Source organism: Manis pentadactyla, chromosome 4 (genome assembly GCF_030020395.1).
Source record: "Manis pentadactyla isolate mManPen7 chromosome 4, mManPen7.hap1, whole genome shotgun sequence".
NCBI lineage: Eukaryota > Metazoa > Chordata > Mammalia > Pholidota > Manidae > Manis > Manis pentadactyla.
The window spans coordinates 93,487,041-93,510,915 of NC_080022.1; the positions used below are offsets into that span (position 1 = coordinate 93,487,041).

Sequence of the window (23,875 nt, forward strand, 5' to 3'; positions counted from 1 at the left end):
GACACATCGTGCACCGTGAGGGTCACGTAGGTGCTCCTCAGGAAGAGGAAGTGATGGTATCTAAGGTGGCCATCTAGCTATGCAGACACTTGCCCCTCTTTACCCAGAAAACAAGATCCAGGAACAGGAGACCCTCCTTTACAGGCTCTATGATTTGTACAGGGTTTGAAGGCAACCCGGCCACTCCCTGCAGGAGTGAGCATCTGTCACAGAGCTCAAGAGGCTGCGGAGTCCCGGTGAGACATGAATAGGGCCAGTACACAGTGAGGAGCAAATGAGACTCAGCTCATCACCTCACCCAACTTCTTCTACTTCTTGCTGTCTCCTACTTTTTCTCTTTGGTGTCTCATCAAGGGAATTAGCATTCCTCGTATTCTGATTGGATGTACTAAAAATTGCTCTACAAAAACCTCCTTCACATCAACCAGATAGAGAATTGGAAAAAGGGCTCTGTGCTGAATGCAACCCCAACTCTACAGACATGAATCCTTAATTGGGGCTTTTCTTGCCATCGTTACCTTTCCTCATGGCCACCACACCACTCCCACCCTCACCCTGCCACCCCGGAAAGAGACCCATTTCTTCCATGGGCTGGCATATGGCAGTTCATGCTCTGATCTGCTCATGCTGGAGATAGCATATAAATAGTGCTCTTGAAAGTCTAAGCTTTTATTTAGTCACATCTCTTGGTAGGGTTCTGTAAATTTTCAGAGGATAGGGTAAAAGCCAAAGGACTAGAAATAACTCTGAGAATCTGTTCTGAGTTCAGAAATTCTTTACTTACACTCAGCCAGACTCCTTTATTTAAACTTTTGTACTTGCTCTAGTGGCTACACCATTGAACTGACTGCCCTCTTTACAAACATAATCAAAATTCTTATAACCATATTAATGCAACAGCTTGTTAACTTATACTAATATAACAGTGGTGAGACAGTTCAGGAAGACCCAGCTGCAACACCATTTCATACATTTTCAAAGTATAAATTCAATCTGGCTGGAAAAATAGGATAAGAACCTCTTTCAATGAAATAATCTATGAACAAATGGCTTGAATTTTGAAGTCTGCAACACCACCCTATACTTCCTCTTGATAGGTACCCAAAACTACTACAGTGGGCACTTGGGTCTCTAAAAACTCTTGAAGTGTCATAGTTCTGCATCAACACTAAGGTAGTAAGGACTGGTGTTCATCAAATCTATTTTGGCTGAATTTTGACCAAATAGAAAGGTTGCAGGTTGAGATGTGATGAAAAAGTGTCTCTCTTCCTGTCTTTCTCCTGGGAAATTCCTTAGGATAGTAATTCAATTCTTCAAGTTTCTAAAAGTTTTTAATCCTTAACTTGTCTTTACCCTGCTGCCTATTTCTCAAGCTTCTATTGATCGAACTATAAAATGTTTTCACCTTTTCAAGAACCTTTCTAGATGGTGACTCACAGCCCTCAAGGGGTTTACACCTTGCATTCTCTTATCATGTCCCAACTGGTTTAATGTAAGTCAGAGAAGTGGTTTTCGAGATGCTTGAAGCTTTTGCAGAACTCCACCTTCCATGCTGGCACAGGGCGCAATGTGCATATTTGTGTAAGAGAAATGACTTACACTGAGGCTTTAGATGCATATCATATAATTCATTTGTTTAAACAAAAAATTTAGTCCTATTATATTTGTTTTTCCAGTACAAGTGCATACATTATTACACAATTTGCTTTGTCTTTTATCTGAAGTTCTAATTCTTAAGACTAAACAAATCAATGTCCAATAAGACCATTTGTCTTGAAAAGGGGCCAGAAAAAGTAAATACTGGTACAGCTTTTGAGGTGCCTTATTATTCATGGCTAACATGCTATTTTTATGAAATATTAAAACTAGAAGACAGTTGGACTGATCAAATTTTGGGAGAAGTTGCACAAATGCCATGTTCACCACTCAGATTTATAACAATTTTTTCGGGGAAAAATATATACATAAAGCTTGGAAAGAGGCTTTGATTTCAAGCTTTTCAGGAGCTCTGAAAGGAATTCAACCATATAATAGTTTCCAATTCACTTTAAGAGTCATTAATATATCATTAAACTGACCCAAATGGTTAAATGGAAGGAATAACAACTACAAAACTTGAGTACAAAACTGTCTTGATAAGTCAAAAAATAGAATTAATTTATGCAAAGTTTTTAAGTGATATTAAGCAGAACCAAAGTCATTCTTTGGTTATGAAATCAATAATCAAGCCTTGGTTCACGTAAAAGTAAAGTAATAAAATGCTTAGTGGTAAAAGGCTGAAATAAAATCGTACTCTCAAAGCTATCTCTTTTAGAAAACATTGCAATACTATTTATAAAAGAGCCATTTCAGATGTCGATTTGGGTGCAGGTTCTAGGTAGCAACCTTGCAGACTTAAACCCCAGGATACTAAGGCAACTTCCTTCCAGTTAGGAGCAGCTGGAGGAGCAGCTGGCCTAGATAAGTGAGCGATTAAACAGATAAGCATACGGGGGATCTGCTTCGGCTAAATATTACAGCAGCTGAGGCTTGCATTCCCACTAAAGGAAAAGATGCATTAAACCAAAGTTGTCTGCTCCAGCAGTATCTGCCTTCTAGTGTTACTTTCTTTGTTTAAACTAAGATGATGCAAACCAAGCTGTATTGATAAGTGTCAGGATAAAGAAGGGGACCAATGGGGCTTAGCCATATATTATGAAAATGTAACAGGAGAAAACACAAATGTCCCCAGATTTTGCAGTCTAGGATTAGGCCTCCATGGTGGTGCACTGTGAGAAAGAAATGCCACTCTAGAATTATAGTATCTTTGCAATGACTTGTTGAGAGAGTCTCATATAATAGACCTTATACCTATTCATTATTAAGGTTGGAAAGTTTTGTCAGTACACTTCAGAGTCTGTGTACGTGTTGCTCGTTGGGGTTGCCATGGTGAATGTGAAGGAGTTAACTCAAGTTCAGCAAGAAAGAGAGAGAGTGGGACTGCCTGCTCTTAATAGCCATGCAAATGCCCCAGTGTTAAGACATAAACTAATCACCCAACCTTCAAATTTGTTTCCAAGTTACGTAGTTTGTCTTATAAATATTTTTAAAAACCCTTAAAACACCTTTTATTCATACTTCAAATGTACTTTAGTTAATAATCTGTCATAGTCAAATATTAATATGAATGAATTCCTTCATTCAGAAATGCAGTGCAATTTTTGCTAAGTAATTATTTTGAGGAAATTTAAGGGACACAGAGCATGAAATACGCAAGGTTTCTGAACCCAGGAAAGACAACATCCAAAGAAAGTATAATTTCCACAAAAAGAAGTGCCTAAGAGCTATTTCACATGCTTAATGGTTAGCACTTAGCCACATCTAATACTATTAGGGATTGTGTTTGAGTTGAAATAATCCTATTTTGGGAAAAAGCAGTAAGAACTCGATAATAAGCACCCCAATTTTGGACTTGGTACTAAAGGGTGGACACAAAAGAGGAGGAACACACTCTCTGTAGCTGAAGAAGCACATCCTCTACTATAGGAAATAAAGTGCGGCAGAGACAGTAGCGCTCACCAAACAGTCCATCTGTTCTGCTACACTGTCCAGTTTCCCTTATAGCTGAGTCCATGTAATGGGGTTTAACCAACGGACTGATTTTTTTTTTAATGGCATTACTCATTTCTAGTCATGGGTCTGAAGAGCAGCAACCTGGGAAGCCATGTACTGAACCGGCAGTCACAGGATGGAGTCAGCATGGACACCCAAGCCTTTACTTAGAAGGGGCTACCCTTTGTGGGTATGTGTGTGTGAGAAACTTTCATCTGTTAAAGCCACTGGGATTTGGGGTTTTGTAGTTATCACAACACAGCCTAACTTGGCAACTACATAAAAGTACATGCAAACTAATTATAGAACAAACTAATTCAGACTACTCTTGGGTGGCCAAGGTGAGGTGCACTGCTTGGCAAAAAGCTTGGAGAAGTAAAGGAAGGGTTATCTTGGAATTGTAGGGAGAAAAAAGGAGTATATTTCAAGGACAGGAAATAGTAAGAGCCAAGCAAGACTTCTAAAAATGCGACTGACTGGACCAGGAAGTAGATTTCTCCAGAAACAGAGATATTTTTGTCATCAGGCCTTCTGTGAGCTGGTTGATTTTCTTGCTACTTAGTAACCTAACTGAGGTGTCCCTTGTCAAAAGCCTGATGATTGATGCTCAGGGAACCAGCCTTTCCTTGCATAAATAAGAGAAAGAATACAAAAGGTCTACCCAGTTTTCTACCTTTATCCTTAAAGCACCAGCCAGGAATGCAGATAAGGTTTTGATTCCACTTACCCTAAAACTAGCTGAGTTTTAATCTCTACAAGGGTGGAACCAAAATCTGACCAATTTTCCACAGCCTCTTCCTCCTAGTTCAAAGACTAAAGTGATCTTTAGAGCCCAGAAACCCTAGTATACTAGTTTTACTCATTAATCTGTCCAATTATTTGTCAGTCTGCCCACCATTCTTTGCAGAGGTCAAAACATAAATTAAACTGGTTCTTATAAGTGACACACTTTTGGTCTAACTGAAGTTTGGACATTATTCTATAAGAAACAGAAGATACAGTGAGCAGAAGAGTGACATATCAGATTTGATTTTAATAAAGATAATGTTGGAAATTGTATAGGAGTATGATTAAAAGCAGGGAATTAGGATACTTTTGTAGTTGTCTAAACAAAGACAAGGAGTCTTTTTTTAACTGCAGCAATACCGTATCAGTGGATTCTAGAGAGACTTAAGAGGAGAAGTGAGAAGAAGAGGTAAGTGAATGAAGATAGGCGAATAAGTCAAGGCTGATACCCAGGTATGGTGTACCTTTAATAAGACAAGGAATAGGAAGAAGAAGTTTGTGGTAGTGACCAATGAGGTTGGTTTTAGGTATGTGAAATTTGAGTTCATTGCAGGATGTCTGGGAAGGGATATATGAGGAGAGGAAGGAAATTGTGAACACAAAGTTCAAGAGAAAAGCCTTACATTGAAATGGACGCTTATCTACCTGGGGTGTAGGTTATAGCTAGTGCCAGGGAAATTTACCACATAGCCAAAGGGTGGCATGTGGGGAATGTGGAGGGATGTGAAAGAGAGTGTCAGGGAGAATGGTTAACAGTGCTGGATGATAGAGAAAGGTCAAGTAAGGTGAGACCTGAGCGGTGATGACCAGTGAAATTGGCAATGGAAGGGTACAGGGGGAGGTTCTCTAGCCTTCATGCAGCCTGTGGGTTACTGTGTCATTTATACAACTAGTACCTCTTCTTCACCCGACTAATGTTGAAGGAAAACAGCATGTTCCACTTTTTGAAACTGCCTTCCACCCTAACTGTCCAATGTTTATAGAAACTTAAGCATTCACACTAGCCACAGCTTTCTGGACCACAAGTAGACTCCTGACTCATACGGAGCCAATCACAGTCAAAGTCTCTTGAAAATACAGTGAGACGACCCTATTCTATAAGGAATAGAACTATAAAGCTCTATAAAGTTGAGGTCAATCTCATATCACCTATGATTTAATTTTATGGGGGAAACTGGATTATGTAAGCATTTGAGTTTTCCTTAAACCAATACTATTCTCTTCCTTTAAATTTGTCCACTGGGATTATTTCCCCCGAAGTCAAGTTCCCTGAAATGATACCACACTCTCCTCCATACAAAAGCTCCATTCAAGTGAACTATATTTCCAGCCCCTGATACATCTTCTTCCTCCTGCTCTCCTCCCCCAAGTGCACATTTCCCTAAATATCATACCAGTCAAGGAAGACTACACTGCTGAACTGCTGCAAGTGGTTCTTGCTGCATCCAGTACCTACCTGTGAAACAAAGGACTGTGCAAAACTTAGGCCAGTGTCAGGATTCTCCGCACATTGGGAATCGGTCCACAGTCTAGCTTGCCCATGTCCTCAACCCACTGCTTATCTTTTTTTTTTTTGCTATCCATTATTAATTTTTTTATTAAGGTGTGATTGATATACACTCATATGAAGATTTCACATGAAAAAAAATGTGGTTACTATATTTACCCATATTATCAAGTCCCCACCCATACCCCAATGCAGTCACTGCCCATCAGGGCAGCAAGTTGCCACAGATCCACTATGTGCCTTCTCTGTGATACACTGTTCTCCCTGTGACCCACCACACCATGTGTATTAAACATAATACCCCTCAGTGCCCTTCTCCCTCCCTCCCCACCCGCCCTCCCACACCACTCCCCTTTGGTAACCACTAGTTCATTCTTGGAGTCTGTGCATCTGCTGCTATTTTGTTCCTTCAGTTTTGCTTCATTGTTATATTCCACAAATGAGGGAAATCGTTTGGCATTTGTCTTTCTCTGCCTGGCTTATTTCACTGAGCATAATGTCCTCCACCTCCATCCATGTTGTTGCAAATGGTAGGATTTGTTTCTTTCTTATGGCTGAAGAGTATTCCATTGTATATATGTACTACATCTTCTTTATCCATTCATCTACTGATGGACACTTAGGTTGCTTCCGTATCTTGGCTATTGTAAAAAGTGCTGCAATGAACATAGGGGTGCATATGTCGTTTTAAATCTGAGAGGTTGTATTCTTTGGGTATATTCCAAGAAGTGGGATTCTGGGGTCAAGTGGTATTTCTATTTTTAGTTTTTTGGGGAACCTCCATATTGCTTTCCACAGTGGTTGAACTAGCTTACATTCCCACCAGCAGTGTAGGAGGGTTCTCCTTTCTCCACATCCTCACCAACATTTGTTCTTCTTAAGTCTTCTCAATGCTGGCCATCCTTACCGGTGTGAGGTGATATCTCATTGAGGTTTTAATTTGCATTTCCCTGATGATTAGTTATGTGGAGCATCTTTTCATGTGTCTGTTGGCCATCTGAATTTCTTCTTTGGAGAACCATCTCTTCATATCCTCTGCCTATTTGTTAATCGGGTTATTTGCTTTTTGGGTGTTGAGGTGTGTAAGTTCTATATATATTTTGGATGTTAACCCCTTGTCGGATATGTCATTTACAAATATATTCTCCCATACTGTAGGATGCCTTTTTGTTTTGTTGATGATTTCCTTTGAGTACAAAAACTTTTTAGTTTGATGTAGTCCCATGAGTTCACTTTTGCTTTTGTTTCCCTTTCTCGAGATGGGTTCAGGAAGAAGTTGCTCATGCTTATATTCAGGAGATGTTTGCCTATGTTGTCGTCTAAGAGTTTTATGCTTTCATGACTTAGATTCAAGTCTTTAATCCATTTTGAGTTTACTTTTGTGTATGGGGTTAAACAATAATCCAGTTTCATTCTCTTGCATGTAGCTGTCCAGTTTTGCCAACACCAGCTGTTGAAGAGGCTGTCATTTCTCCATTGTATGTCCATGGCTACTTTATCATATATTAATTGACCATATATGGTTGCATTTATATCAGGGCTCTCTAGTCTGTTCCATTGGTCTATGGATCTGTTCTTGTGCCAGTACCAAATTGTCTTGATTACCATGGCTTTGTAGTAGAGCTCAAAGTTGGGGAGTGTAATTCCCCCTGGTTTATTCTTCCTTCTCAGGATTGCTTTGGTTATGCGAGGTCTTTTGTGGTTCCATATGAATTTTAGGGTGATTTTCTCTAGTTCGCTGAAGAATGCTGCTGGTATTTTGATAGGAATTGCATTGAATCTATAGATTGCTTTAGGCAGGATGGCCATTTTGATGATATTAATTCTTCCTTACCAAGAGCATGGGAAGAGTTTCCATTTACTTGTGTCCTCTTTAATTTCTCTTAAGAGTGTCTTGTAGTTTTCAGGGTATAGGTCCTTCACTTCCTTGGTTAGGTTTATTCCTAGGAATTTTATTCTTTTTGATGCAATTGTGAATGGAATTGTTTTCCTGATTTCTCTCTCTGCTAGTTCATTGTTAGTGTATAGGAATGCCACAGATTTTTGTGTATTAATTTTGTATCCTGCAACTTTGCTGAATTCAGATATTAGATCTAGTAGTTTTGGAGTGGAGTCTTTAGGGTTTTTTATGTACAATATCATGTCAGCTGCAAACAGGGACAGTTTAACTTCTTCCTTGCCAATCTGCATGCCTTTTGTTTCTTTGTGTTGTCTGATTGCTGTGGCTAGGACCTCCAGTACTATGTTGAATAGAAGTGGGGAGAGTGGGCTTCCTTGTCTTGTTCCGGATCTTAAAGGAACAGCTTTCAGCTTCTTGCTGTTAAGTATGATGTTGGCTGTGGGTTTGTCATATATGGCCTTTATTATGTTGAGGTACTTGCCCTCTATACCCATTGCATTGAGAGTTTTTATCATGAATGAATGTTGAATTTTGTCAAATGCTTTTTCAGCATCTATGGAGATGATTATGTGGTTTTTGTCCTTCTTTCTGTTGATGTGGTGGATGATGTTGATGGATTTTCGAATGTTGTACCATCCTTGCATCCCTGGAATAAATCCTACTTGATCATGGTGGATGATCTTTTTGATGTATTTTTTAATTCAGTTTGCTAATATTTTGTTGAGTATTTTTGCATCTATGTTCATCAGGGATATTGGTCCGTAATTTTCTTTTTTTGTGGTATCTTTGCCTGGTTTTGGTATTAGAGTGATGCTGGCTCATAGAATGAGTTTGGAAAGTCTTCCCTTCTCTTCTATTTTTTGGAAACCTTTAAGGAGAATGGGTATTAGGTCTTCACTAAATGTTTGATAAAATTCAGCGGTGTAGCCATCTGGTCCAGGAGTTTTGTTCTTAGGTAGGTTTTTGATTACCAGTTCAATTTCGTTGCTGGTAATGGGTCTGTTCAGATTTTCTGTCTCTTCCTTGGTCAGCCTTGGAAGGTTGTATTTTTCTAGAAAGTTGTCCATTTCTTCTAGGTTATCCAGTTTGTTAGCATATAAATTTTCATAGTATTCTCTAATAATTCTTTGTATTTCTGTGGTGTCCGTGGTGATTTTTCCTTTCTCATTTCTGATTCTGTTTATGTGTGTAGAGTCTCTTTTTTTCTTGATAAGTCTGGCTAGGGGTTTATCTATTTTGTTTATTTTCTCGAAGAACCAGCTCTTGCTTTCATTGATTCTTTATATTGTTTTATTCTTCTCGGTTTTATTTATTTCTGCTCTAATCTTTATTATGTCCCTCCTTCTGCTGACTTTGGGCCTCATTTGTTGTTCTTTTTCTAGTTTCGTTAATTCTGAGTTTAGACTGCTTATATGGGATTGTTATTCTTTCTTGAGGTAGGCCTGTATTGCAGTATACTTTCCTCTTAGCACAGTTGGCTGTGTCCCACAGATTTTGCAGTGTTGAATTATTGTTGTCATTTGTCTCCATATATTGCTTGATCTCTGTTTTTATTTGGTTATTGATCCATTCATTATTTAGGAGCATGTTTTGAAGCCTCCATGTGTTTGTGGGATTTTTCATTTTATTTGCATAATTTATTTCTAGTTTCATAGCTTTGTGATCTGAGAAACTGGTTGGTACAATTTCAGTATTTTTTAATTTACGGAGGCTTTTTTTCTAGTTTATGATCTATTCTTGAAAATGTTCCATGTGCACTTGAGAAGAATGTGTATTCTGCTGCTTTTGCATGTAGAGTTCTGTAGATGTCTGTTAGGTCTATCTGTTCCATTGTGTTGTTCAGATGCCTCTGTGTCCTTACTTATTTTCTGTGTGGTTTATCTGTTCTTCAGAGTGAGTGGAGTGTTGAAGTCTCCTAGAATGAATGCATTGCATTCTATTACCCCTTTTAATTCTGTTAATATTTGTTTCACATATGTGGGTGCTCCTGTGTTGGGAGCATAGATATTTATAATAGTTATATCTTCTTGTTGGATTGACCCCTTTATCATTATGTAATGCCCTTCTTTGTCTCTTGTTACTTTCTGTGTTTTGAAGTCTATTTTGTCTCATACAAGTATTGCAACTCCTGCTTTTTTCTCTCCGTTAGTTGCATGAAATATCTTTTTCCATCCCTTCACTTTTAGTCTGTGTATGTCTTTGGGTTTAAAGTGAGTCTCTTGCAGGCAGAATATAGATGGGTCTTGTTTTTTTATCCATTCAATGACTCTATGTCTTTTGATTGGTGCATTCAGTTCATTTACATTTAGGGTGATTACTGATAGGTATGTACTTGTTGCCATTGCAGACTTTAGATTCGTGATTACCAAAGGTTCAAGGTTAATTTCCTTACTATGTAAGAGTCTAACTTAACTCACTTAATATGCTGTTACAAACACAATCTAAAGGTTCTTTTCTTTTTCTTCTCCTTTTTCTTCCTCCTCCATTCTTTATATATTAGGTATCATATTCTATATTCTTTGTTTATCCCTTGATTGTCTTTGGGGATAGTTAATTTAATTTTGCATTTGCTTAGTAATTAGCTGTTCTACTTTCTTTACTGTGGTTTTATTTCCTCTGGTGACAGCTATTCAACCTTAGGAACACTTCCATCTATAGCAGTCCCTCCAAAATAGACTGCAGAGATGGTTTGTGAGAGGTAAATTCTCTCAGCTTTTGCTTATCTGGAAATTGTTTAATCCCTCCTTCAAATTTAAATGATAATCTTGCTGGATAAAGTAATCTTGGTTCCAGGCCCTTCTGCTTCATTGCATTAAACACATCATGCCACTCCCTTTTGGCCTGTAAGGTTTCTGCTGAGAAGTCTGAAGTTAGCCTGATGGGCTTTCCTTTATATGTGATCTTATTTCTGCCTCTGGCTGCTTTTAACAGCCTGTCCTTATCCTTGATCTTTCCCATTTTAATTACTATGTGTCTTGGTGTTGTCTTCCTTGCGTCCCTTGTGTTGGGGGATCTGTGGATCTCCATAGCCTGACAGACTATGTCCTTCCCCAGATTGGGGAATTTTTCAGCAACTACCTCCTCAAAGACACTTTCTATCCCTTTCTCTCTCTCTTCCTCTTCTGGTATCCCTATAATACAAATATTGTTCCACTTGTATTGGTCACACAGTTCTCTCAATATTCTTTCATTTTTAGAGATCCTATTTTCTCTCTGTGCCTCAGCTTCTTTGTATTCCCCTTCTCTAGTTTCTATTTCATTTATCGTCTCCTTCACTGTATCCAGCCTGCTTTTAATACCCTCCATCGTGTTCTTCAGCAACTGGATCTCCGACCTGAATTTATTCCTGAGTTCTTGGGTATCTTTCCGTACCTCCATTAGCATGTTGATGATTTTTATTTTGAACTCCCTTTCAGGAAGAGTCATAAGGTCCATGTCATTTAAATCTTTTTCCAGAGTTATATTAATTTTACTCTGGACAAGGTTCCTTTGGCGTTTCATGTTCGTATATGGCGCCCTCTAGTGACAAGAAGCTCTATTCTGGAGCTGCTCAGCCCCTGAAGCAATGTCAGGGGTTTCAGGGGAGCGGTACTGGTGCCTGGGGGAAGGAAAGAGCTGTTCCCTGCTTCCCGGCGGCTGTGCCTGTCTCCACTGCCTGAGCCGGTGGGCCGAGCACACACATATAGTCTTTTGTCCCAGAGCAGCCATATGTGGATCCCTGCTTTCCACAAGCAGCTGGAATCTCAGTCTCTCCAAGAATTCTGCCTGTATTAACTTTCCAATCCAGTAGTCATGCGAGTCTCATGAAAGCACCATGAAATGTAGGTTTGTGCTCCCAGAGCAGATCTCCAGAGCTAGGTATTCAGCAGTCCCAAGCCTTCCACTCCCTCCCTGCTCTGTTTCTCTTCCTCCCACCGGTGAGCTGGGGTGGGAGAAGGGCTTGGGTCCCACCTGGCCACTGCTTTGGTACATTACCCTGTTCTGTAAGGTCTGCTCTTTTCTCCAGGTGTATGCAGTCTGGTGCCGTCCTCTTTCTTGTTGCTCTCTCAGGATTAGTTGTGCCAACTATATTTTCTAATTGTATCCAGTTTTAGGAGGAAGCCTCTGTCTCTCCTCTCACGCCGTCATCTTTCATCTCAACCCACTGCTTATCTTACCATACTGACACCAGAACCACCAAGCTCAAGCTCCAGCTCACACTCAACCCACAGTGACTACCTACACCAGTGCAGAAAGGGGTGAGTTTAAGAGAGGAGCTTGTGATTTCCAACTATTAGAGGGCATCCATTTGGGAGTGAAGGAGAGAAGGCTGCTGATAGAGCTGTAACGGAGGGTCTGAGGATAAGGCCCTTTTATTTTTATTTTTAAGAACTACCTAGCAAATCCTAATCTGAAGACAAAAGGGGAAGTCTCCCAGGCAGGTTCTTACTACTTCATACCATTAACTTAAAATGGACTATAAGCATTCAATGCCATCAGTCTCTTAAAAGTATCAGAAAAGAACAGAAGGAACAGAGAGAGAATAAGACACAGATGTATAAAACAGGAGAATGAAGGACAATTAAGGATGCAAGGCAGAGAGAGAATTAAAAGAGCAAGGGAATTATATTTAAAACTCCAAGTAATTTAGCCAGAGGTTTAAAAAATTTTTTCCCTACTTTATAACAAATTATATAACAAAGTTTAGAGAATGATCCTACTTTTTAATGAATGGTATCTGTTAAGTAATCATTATCTATATTCAACAGGACACTAAGAGTCTTATTCTTAGTTACCTTATTTTCCTATTTGTATAAATCAGTTTTCCCATCTTAAAATAAGAGGTCCCAGACCTGAAGGCATCTCAGTCTTCCAGCTCTGAGACATCCTATGGGGAAAGGGCAGGCACGGTCCCCAGGATTCCTGAATTTATTGCAGCACTTCAAAACATATAAGCCCAAACACATTTAGTAGTTACTAATGTAACTGAATTGAAAAATGTTTTTGCTTTAAAAATATTAGAAAACCTCTACCTTTCCCAGAGAAAACCAAGCACAGAATTTTACCAGGTTATGTACTAGGGTTTGGCACTGTGCATCTAGCACATCTGGTAGGTTCCATCAGAGCTACTTCATGGAACTGGGATTGTAGCCAAGGGATTAAGAACAAACTCTGCAACTGGACGGCCAGGATTTGAATCTTCACTCTATTAATTAAGCAACTTAGACAAGTTATTTATTTCCCTGTGCCTCAGTTTCTCATTTGTAAGACAGGAATAGCCAAAACACTGACTTCATAGGATTTTAATAGGACTAAATGAGTTGAAAGTAGTAATGTACTTAGAACAATATCTGGCCCTTGTATTTATTTAAAAAAAAAAAAAACTTTTAAAGGCTAGGTGCTATGATTATCCCTATTTTAGAAGGGAAAAAACTAAGACTTGCAAAGGGCAAGGATCTAGGATCCAAAGCCACCCAACAAGCAAGCTGTGGAGCCAGACTGAAGTCCGACCACGAGTCCAGAGCTGGCGACTCTGCCACCATCACATCTGTGTCCCTGCACAGAGCTACCCACCCAAGGGTGGAGGACAGTGAGATGACGACTTAGGAACAGACATACAAAATACCACTCTTGTATCTTGCTCAACTGGAAACCCCCACTTGTTTCTTAATGACTTCGTTAATGTAAAAGCTAAAATTTTTAAGCTCTTTTAGTATCATTCATGTACATCACCTCAAAGTTTGTTGCTCACTTGTTTTTCTATCCACATTTGTTCCACATCACAAAAACAACCAAAATACAGATTAAGCCCAACCCTTTCAAAAAAACAGACTTCTCATCATAACACCTTAGATGAAAATACTAGGTTTTTATTGTGCAGGCATTGTGCTAAGCATCAACATTATTTCATTTGATCTTCACAATGATCCTCTAATTTCCATTTTAGGGATAAACAAACGAATACTAAGAATGTTTAAGTAACTCCCCCAAAGCTCATGTACTAACAAATAGAATGAGGTTTTCAACCATCTCTGCCTGATTCTCAACTACTCTCCTATAGTGTTCCCTTTAAAGTGCAAGAACTGTGTCAACTATGGGCTCACTTTATATTCTGTGCAGACTGAAACCCTTAAGACAGGGCTGTGGGGGTTATGAAAATACATGAGCCTACCATGGACAAAAAACATGTGAACTGTCCTTAAAGAGATTAAAAGATGGGGCAAATAAAGGTGGACCAAGGAACATTTTAATGGTAAGCTGTATCAGGTAGGCAATTTAAGAATGACAAGATGTAATATTTCTTTCATATTTTACAACTGTGTGAACTGTTTCTGACCTTCACAAACATTAGTGGGTGTTAATCTTGTCTCCTTTACTCAACAGACCTTGAGCAAAATGCATCAACACTCCAACCCCCATCAGACAGGAGGGCTGCTCTGCAGACTGAATGAGTTCTTGAAGGAAGGGCCTCATAGAGGGCCAGGCAGGGTGTGCACAGTGCAGGTGGCTCACCTAATGCCAGGATCTTTCTCCCTGCAACTACCCTTGCCTCTCATACCGAACGTCTCATGGGGCCCTAAAAATGTCTCCTGAAGGAGCAAAGTGAGAGGAATGTGCTCTGATCTCAGTTCCCTAATAGGATTCACACCTTTTCTACAATTGCCCGTTTTCTGAACTGAGCTCTGAAACGAGCTATTATTCTGTTTCACTCTTCTTCATATTATCCAAAATAATTCAGTGTCCACCTTTTCCTTTGGGAAAATCAAAGGTTGACATGACTGCCTTTTGAACTCAAGCTGTTAAAGATCCCTTTCTTCTGTTCAAAAAGTTTTACTGATTTTGAAAGGTCTTACTGATAAAACACAGAGAAACTCAGGGGAAAAGGACAAAGAGAAAGAAAAAGAAAGAGAAAGAATAAAGAGGCCAGAAAAGAAAGAGAAGGAAGAGAGCCCAAGAGGAGCTGAGAGCAGCAAAAGGCTACTGAATGCATAATTGCCAACAGCCTTAGCAACTGACTCCTGTAGCAATCATGGGGCATTATTTTTTAAAACCAAGGGGAAAATATTTACACAACCAAAGGATAGATGCTCTTTGTCAAGTGCTGGAAAATGACAATGTATTCAATTCATTAATTCATGAGTTAGTCTGTGTGATGTTTACTTCTGGCATCATTAGCATTTCTGAGATGAATATTTAAGAGAATAAGGGAGAAATTTAAGAACTAAAGCCAGAAAAAGCATTTCTTTCTGTTTTGTTTTTGTTACTTCATTTGTGTGTTTTGGCTGTATTTCTCCAATGTTACTGAGATTTAGGGGTCGGTGTGAATGAAACGGTGACATGAAACCTACCAGCCCCTCTGAGGTCCTTTGCCTCCCATGTAGCTATCAAAGTCACATGAATGTCAAATATTTTTCTACTTCTGCTTATAAATGACAGCTTCAAAAGCAGATACATTACAATAAACATATATTAAGAGTAAATTGGCCTTAATTATGTTTATCAAGTTTTATGTCCTAATTAAAAGTAGAATCACTATAAACATGACTTACCAGCAAAATTAACTCTGCCACAATTGTCTGCTCTTCCCAAACATTCCTTGTGTGCTCTTGCGCCACATTTAAAACATAAGTAGCCTTGATAAAATGTTCCTCTGAAAGGTAAAATTAGACAGTGATATGTTAAAAGGTGCTAAATTCTGCCTCTGTGAAATCATTAATGCCAGAGAGAAAGCAAGGGGACAGTGCTATGCAAGACCTCATGGATGGGAGGGCCTTCCTGGGGGTTCTGAAGGAGCTCTCCAGGTACAGGGCCAAGGGAAGGGATGCTGGATCCAAATGCTTAAGGCAATGTCCCTGATTCAGAATATTTTGGCTGAGATATGAGACAAGTGATTATACTTAGCAATTATATCCTTTAAGCTGAAATACAGGATTGAGCAAGCTTACCTTAGAAGCATCTGGCAGACTTTGCAGGATGTAACCCGGTTGAAGGTGTGCATCTTGAACTCATGGAAATTGGAGTCTGCATAGTCTGGCCTTATGTTAGATCTATAAAAAGGAGAAAAGTAACTTCCTAAAGGAAGCTTCACAATAAAGCACTAGTCATCTAAAACCTATATTCATCAACATCACATTGGGTAGAGGTCTGTTTGAGCAAAAAAGCTATTAAATATGCAATGTGTTCTAAGCCAGAAGTAGGCTTTGCATTAAAATAGGCACCAGAGTCTGGTTGTGTGAGAACCAGCAATACGGAAGGATTTAAGCAGCCTAATCCTTCTCGGAACTTCCAGAGAACTACAGAATGGCCACATAGGTCAACCTGCCAGGAAAAACACAAAACCTCCTGGATATTCGTGCCGTGTGATACTTTCTTCTGTCTAGCTGTATCACCAAAATATAAACTAGATGGGGAGGGTGGGAGGGAGAGGAAGAGGGGGCTGCATTTCCAGAGTCCATCCCTAAATAGGTATGTAGATTATGTAATGATCTATCAGAGTGAAGTGTTTTATAATAAAAAGCTTTGAAACAAAGCATCAGATCATTAAAACGTCCTCCTTAACAAACAATTCAGTGTCCTTGCAATCCAAACAAAAATGAAACAAAATTATTTTATTATTTAATAGTTTACCATTATACACATATGCAACAAAATAAAAACAACTATACCACAAGCTAACATTCCCTGTGCATCCATTCTTGTGCCAGCATTCTGACAGCCACATGACATTCATTACCTTATTTAACCTTCACACCAGTGCCAACTGCTGGTCCTAATAAGACCATGTGTTTACAAACAGAGAAACTGAGGCTTACTCTCCAGTAGAGGAAATCGCAGAGTCAGGCACTCCAACCCAGGGCTGTACTTCTTAGCTCCTGAAGCTATAGCACACGAAGGAATTCAAAAATATTTGCCATAATATAATCAGGTGTCTGGTAGGTATGTCAGAAACAGTTAAATTTAGCCATCTCTAGATGATTTTTATATTATTCATAATTTATCCATGCCACAGGAGAAAGAAGAAGACTTGGTTACATTAAAAATGGATACAAATTACAGTAACACCTAGAAAGCTCAGATGACACTTTCCGAGACATTACAAGCAATTTGAGAGACAGTAGGAAAAATCTGAGATACTGATGAGCTAGGATTTCCCCTTTTATAGAATCTGGCAATCTCAACCACACAGAGCCTTGGCGTAATGAAGCATAACACGGGCGGGCAACCAGGCATCAATCTCAGAGGTACCAAGAGAAGCCTTATGAAAAAACATTCGCAAAGGCAATTGGAGTAGCAGGCAGTGAGGCAGAAGTGCCAGAGAGGTCAGCCTTCCAATCCATCTGCTGAATATGAGCGTGCTAAAAATGAAATCAGATATTAGTGCCATCTGGGATTTCTCTGCTCTGTGCTTCAGGTGACCTCACTTTTTAGGAAAATGTTCTGCTGCCTGCTGAAAAGCATGGCCCTTTCTGTGGAAGCATTTTTGTGTGGCAGATTAACAGTTATAGCATCCTTCTTCATGAACGGAGGGGTAGAGAAAAGATACGGGTCCAGAAGCCAAACTCTCTTCACCTTGTTCTGAACACATTTGATTCTTCAGTCCATAAAGCCATGCATTGAAAAGAGCATCAAACCCCATTTCTTTAGCCAGGAGGGGCTGTTGTTCATTTTTCTCTGAGCATCAAGGTGATATATTCATAGATGAACTGTCAAATAACAGCCTCAGTCCTGGGAACCTGAAGAATTCATCATCCAGGAGTTTTACAATAAAAGCAGGGCTCCTTCAGACAGAAACTCATGTACATGGGTCCCAAACAGGTAAGAATTTAATTAATTTTAGAAACCTGCTTCACACAGAGGTGGAACACCTTTCTTTTTGGGTCAACCCAAGTTGTACATATATATATATATGCTATCAGAGTGCCTCTGGATCTTTGTATTCAACACCTTCACCAACTAACTAGGAATAAGCTGACTTATCAGAAGACAAAAGTTGAGAGGAAAATCACACTAAGAGTTTCAAAAAAGTCTCATAAAGAAAAACTTCTGAAAATATTGCTCACAGTAGTTGCCTTAAGGGAACCAAGACTTGAAATGGTAGGGAAGAAACGTTGGAATTTTTTAAAAACTATAACTGCATATTATTTTTAAAATTTAAAATCAAACACTGAAGAATAAAAGTAACTTTATGACCCTGGAACTGCTACTGAGGCACTATAAAATATAAAAGCATACTTGAGGGCAGGAATCTAAAATTAGACCACCTGGGCTTAAATCCTAACTTGCAAATCACTAACAGTGTAACCTTTGGCAAGTCAGTAGGAATAAAATAGGAATACTAATAAAACCTAACTCATAAAGTGAAGTAACATATGTAAGTGCTCAGGACTTTGCCTGGCCCAGAGTAGGTGTTCAGTAAGTACTGGCTATCACTTATGAATTGCTGATTCCAAATCTGCATAATGATGTGATCAGGACAGTGCTTAATGAATCATAAGAGTCCCTTGGTTATCTTGGAACTGAGTTCTCAGAGGATTCACATTCTCTTGGGAATTCCTGCAGAAAGGTTGTTGTATGCTCAGTGTCCTTGGGATCTGGAATCCATATATAATTATTAAGCATAATAAAAAAATGCAGTTACTCAGGAAAGGACATGTATGAAAAAGTTCAGGGGATTAGATGAAGTTGATAGTATCAAGTGCCAACTGAGGAGAGATGTCAATACACGTGGTCTGTACTCTGGTGATGCAAAAACTAAGCACAGTGAGTTGGTTGAATGGGAAGAGTTAGAAAGGTAGATTGGAGCAGAGGAGGGCAGGAAAACATCAAAATTACAGACTGGGTAACACAGGACAAAAATGATTAAAAGTGGCATTTATTGCAAACCAGGCACATTAACAGGCTCTTCATATACCTTTCCACATTTTCTTTTTGCAATAAACCTAGAAGGTAGAGTCATTCTTTCATTTCATATTTATTAAGTGCCTACCATATACACAAGACTTATGGCAGGAGCAGGAAAAGGGTTCCTTTGGCTGAAGCCCAATGAGTAAAGAGAAGAGATGTAAGAGATGAGGTAAAAGAGGTTGGCAGGTACCAAGAAAAGAGATGAGCTCACATACAAACGTTAAACATCACATTTAGTTGACATACATACATACATACATACATACATACATACATACATAGATAAATAAGTTTTTTTAGTTGACCAAAAATATATATATATAGATATATATATGGCTACTACATAGAGAAGTCCTTGTAGTGAAGCAAGAGTGGACATAGCGATTATGGGGTTGGGTTGTCTATAGATGAAAACTGAAAAATCAAATACAAATTAGTTCACTTGCTCAGTTATGCAGCTATACATAAAGATTTCATTTTAGTAACCTACTTTGATATATGACAGTTTACTTATAAGAACTTGGATAGAATTTTGTAGATTTCTCCATAAAGTGTTCCCACTTTCTTTACTTCATAGTGGGCCCATTATAATTCAATTATTCAATCAAATACCTACAAGACAAGATATGTTGATGCTCCTAGGACTCCCATAGCATTACACGTTCTCCTCAGATTACCTCCCCTTCTCACGTGGCTTTGCGGCTGGTGCTAATCTGAGGACCACGAGCCTCCCCAGCCTGGGCATACTGTTGGTTCTCCAGATCTGCATTCCCAGCTGCTCCTCAGGCATTTCAAATGCTGCACATGCAAAACTCCACTCCACACCTTTCCTAACATATCTGATTCTAATCAAATTCTGATTTCAAGCCGTCACCACTCACTTCATCTTCCAACCTAGAAACTTGGTTGCAATCAGTCTTTCGTTCTCCCTCATAGACTCTAAATGTTCATTTTCTCCCTTACCTCCTCCTCTGCTCCAATTTCTCCTCCCTGAAACTGTGACCAGTTTCTGTTGATTCAACCTAAAACACCTCAAAACTTCAGTGTCCATTCTCTCTTATCACTACCTAATTCAGGCCCTCACTATCTCTGGACAAAATTGTTACAGTGACCTTAATTATTCCAGCTCCTACTTTCTCTCCCTATTTAAGGCCAGCTTCCCCAGAATTACCTATAAAAAAATTAAAATATGAATATGTGACTCTCCCTTGAGGATTTCTGCTGGATCCTATTGCCTATGGGGATAAAGTTAAAACTCCTAGCAATGGCATATCAAGTGTTTTAAGCTCTAGCTTCAGCTACCTCTGGCACGCCTCTTCTCTCTCAAACATTTATAAGCCTTATGCTATATTATAGCCTTACACTATACTACAGATCATTGACCTTCTCACATTTCCCAAACATATTCTTCTCCTCCATATCTGTGCTTTTGTAGCCCCTTCACTCTCTCGAAAATGTCTCCCTTAAACTGCAACTGCCATTTACCTGATTATTCATTTAGGTCCAGATAAAAAAGTGTGACTCCTTTGATAGATAAAATCTTCCATGAGTCTGAATGATAAATACAGTGATTATCATGTCATCTGGGTTCCCGAGGATTTGTTCAGCCTTTTAAAGTAGTACTACATTGTATCATAACCACTTATTATCTGCTTTCTACTACCAGAAAGCTATTTCTGTACTATTCACGTTTATATTGCCAGGGCCTAGAGCAGAGTCTCATATCTAATACACATTAAGTTGTTGAATGAATTAACAAATACCACTATCTGTATATTAAGTATGCTGTTTCTTAAAGGGAAAAGAGCTAAAGAGAGGGAAAAAAGCATAGTCACTACCCTCAGAAAATTGTCCACTGAGTTTGAGAAACCAAAGCTCACAGCTATGAAACAAAAAATAACTTATAATTAAAAAGTAAGGAAATTAAAAAGAGAGCTCAATTAGTGGCTATATTAGAGAAAGACAGAAAAATAGGTGATGTTTGGTAGTTAAAGGAAAGGGGAACACAATATAAATCTGGGGGAAAAGAAGACTAAGTTCAGAAATGAATATCAAGTAAGTTTTTAAAAATGAGTATCATAGATTGGTCAATAGATCTGGTTTACTACATCTACAATATTGTGACACTGTAATGGTTAATTGTGCATGTCAACTTGACAAGGTTTTTGGTCAAACATTATTCTGGATGTTTTTGAAACGGTGTTTTTGGATGAGATTAACATTTAAAATGGCTACCTGAGTAAAATAGATCACCCTCCCTAATGTCGGTGGACCTCATCCAATCAGCTGAAGGCCTGAATTGAACAAAAAAATTTACTGCCCCCCAAGTGTGAGAGAACTCTTTCTACCTGATTACCTTCAGCATAAGCCTGGGACATAGGATTTTTTCTTCCCTTTGGACTTGAATTGAAACATAAGAGTTTCAAGTCTGCTGGTTTAGGACAGAACCACACCCAAACTGGGTCTCCAGCTTGCCAACTCACCCTGAAGATACTGGAACTTACCAACCTCCATAACTGCATGAGCCAATCAATTACTCATAGTAAAATCTCTTTACACACACAAACACACACAATTTATTCCATTTCTCTGGATAATCCTAAATAATAATGACACACTATACAATAATGTTTGATTGGATTAGTGGAGCCAGTTCCCCAAGGAAGGGATGAGAGTAACACTTGAGCTCAGATCTGCCAGCCTCCATACACTTTCCTTGACACCCTGATGCCAGCTTAAAACAAACCACTAGGTTTTCACTTTGTACAACCCCTAAAAGAGATCACCATAAAGCACTGAAAGTACTTGTTTGCATGTCATCTTCCTTTTGGCTTACATGACGCTTGAGATGAGTGGTTGTATCTTCTCCTTTGTGACTTGTCTCATCTCCATAGTCATCAAACTTTCTACTAGGAAAATGAACTGCTAGATATCTATGGTTGGTGGAAATAAGGAAAATATGCTTTTACTATAGAGTTTACTTTGCTTGTTTTCAAAAGGCTGCCATGCCACATTATAAGATGGAAATTTGGAGGGACTAGAAAAATCCCTAGAAAAGAACTTTTACTATGCCAAAAACAATTTAATCTCCTGTTTAAAGGAAAACTGAAGAAAAACATAATGATTAATTTAATTTTAATTAAATGTCATAATTCATGTTTATTTACCTACCTTCTTTCTTCCTTGTGAGAAAATATTTAATCTCTTTACAAGGACTATTAATGCTACTCATAGATACACTTCAGAATTAAGTATGACAATGTAGTAATACTGTCATTATTTTAAAAACTACATATTTGTAATTAACATTTTTCTGTTTTAACCATAAATTTTAAATCCTGATATCTCTTCAGAAGTATAGTTTTAAAATATAGAAAGCAAATATTAGCAAAATAAAATCATCCATAATAATTATGACTAATCAGAGAGGAAATAAAATGAGAATCTATTTATAACATCATGCTGTCTTATGCCCTGTCAGCATTACCAACATTCAAATATCACCACTATGAGCATTATAGCAATTATGCAAAACACAAAGTAGTTTGTATCATCATATTGCATTGAAGTTAAAGGTGAGAGAGCTGTAAGCAGAAGTTGGTGTGCTTCAAAAAATACTTCTCTGAATGTAGCAGGCATTTTTGTGTGCCAAAAACACACAGATATGTAAAAATGTATATACATACACAGCTATGTATATCATTGAAATTCAGAAACACATTTTGACAAATACCAGACACACAGTCTACAGTGTAAATGTCCCTAAAGAAAATCCTGAATAATCCTAATTTTTCTATGTATTATTCTATTGTTATTTTATTCTCTATAAATAGATGTGATAAGCTGATACATTTCACCTTGCATCCTTCTGTTAACCTCTATTACTAAGACGTGATATTTTACTGAAAGTAACAATACTTAACTTTCTTTTCAAGAGCAAGTTTTAAATATTATTTAAAATAATATGGATACTTATTATCTTCCGGATACTTAGTTATATCATGCCTCTTTTTAAGTAAGATTTTAAATACATATTTAGCAATTTATCACTTTAACAAATGATGAAAAAATCATTGGATCATCTCAACAGATGCTAAAGAAAACCCACTTAGTTAAATGTCTCATGAAACTCTAAATAAACTAGATATTTAGGGATGCTTCCCTGACATGATAAAGAATATCAAGCTAAAGACAAGACAAAACATATTTAATTTCACAATCATACAGAACTTAAGTAGTTTCCTAAAGTCAACTATATTATTCAACATTCTTCTGGAAGATCTGATCAATGTAATATGACAAGAAAAATAAATGTGAGGGGAAATATTGTAAAAAAGAAAGTATACAGAATTATCATTTGAGGATGACATTGTTGGGACTACAGAGAAAATCAAGAGAAGAAACTCAAAACTGATGTAACTAAGGGAAAAAAGACGAATCAGACAGTGTCTGGAGAAATCCATCTGTAAGCTTCCAATAACCTCCAGCAGTGAAATGCAGTAATATGTTAGTGTATTTACCTAGCAAAATTCACTGAGACTCAAAGTTCAAGGGTCTTTCAGAAGCTGATCACAGGAACACTCTCTGCCATCATGATCAACCACAATCATTAAAAACTCCCAGAAGGAAAGTAGGTGCTCACCATAGATCACATGGTTTTTAAAAAAAAAAGTCTGGCTAGGCTGTCACAGTGAAATTCAGTACCCTTGGCACACCTTATCACTTTGCAAAAGAAACATTTTGAAACTCAAGTTGTTAGCGGCCAGGTAAAGACCAGCCCTGCAAGCAGAACCTTTTTAAGACAGCAAACGTAAGCCTGCCAAGTTAACTCTTTCCTGTACAAAAATGACTAAGAAAATTCCTAGCATGAAGTTTTCAGGTCCTATGAATAAAATTTTAAATTAACTGAGGTAAATATATTCAAGTATATAAAAGCTACATAATCAAATTCCTAAAGAAACTTACATATTTTATTATGAATACACAATCCCAGTTAATTTATAAATTTAAAATAATTTCTCCCCCTCAAATGAACACACACACAAATATACAAAGAGATTGTTTTTACCTTGACAAATGATTATAAAATTCAGCTGCAAGATCAAATGTGTGAGAATAATTGGGAAATTTTTATTTTTTTGTATTTTGTAATGAATTTTATTTTTACTGAGGTATTGTAGGGAATATGTGGGAAGCCATCATAACCT

General features: G+C 38.2%; 1 protein-coding gene across 5 annotated transcripts in view; it reads right to left on the minus strand.

The window, feature by feature from the left end:
* VAV3 (vav guanine nucleotide exchange factor 3) overlaps positions 1-23,875 on the minus strand; it is a 390,975-nt gene that overhangs the window by 128,672 nt on the left and 238,428 nt on the right. For all 5 annotated transcript variants that reach the window (XM_057500482.1, XM_057500481.1, XM_036895319.2 and 2 more), the window contains 2 exons: positions 15,710-15,811; positions 15,314-15,414 (listed from right to left, as the gene is read on the minus strand). In XM_057500482.1, the coding sequence (XP_057356465.1) occupies positions 15,314-15,414; positions 15,710-15,811 (203 nt within the window). The remainder of the gene's footprint in view (positions 1-15,313; positions 15,415-15,709; positions 15,812-23,875) is intronic.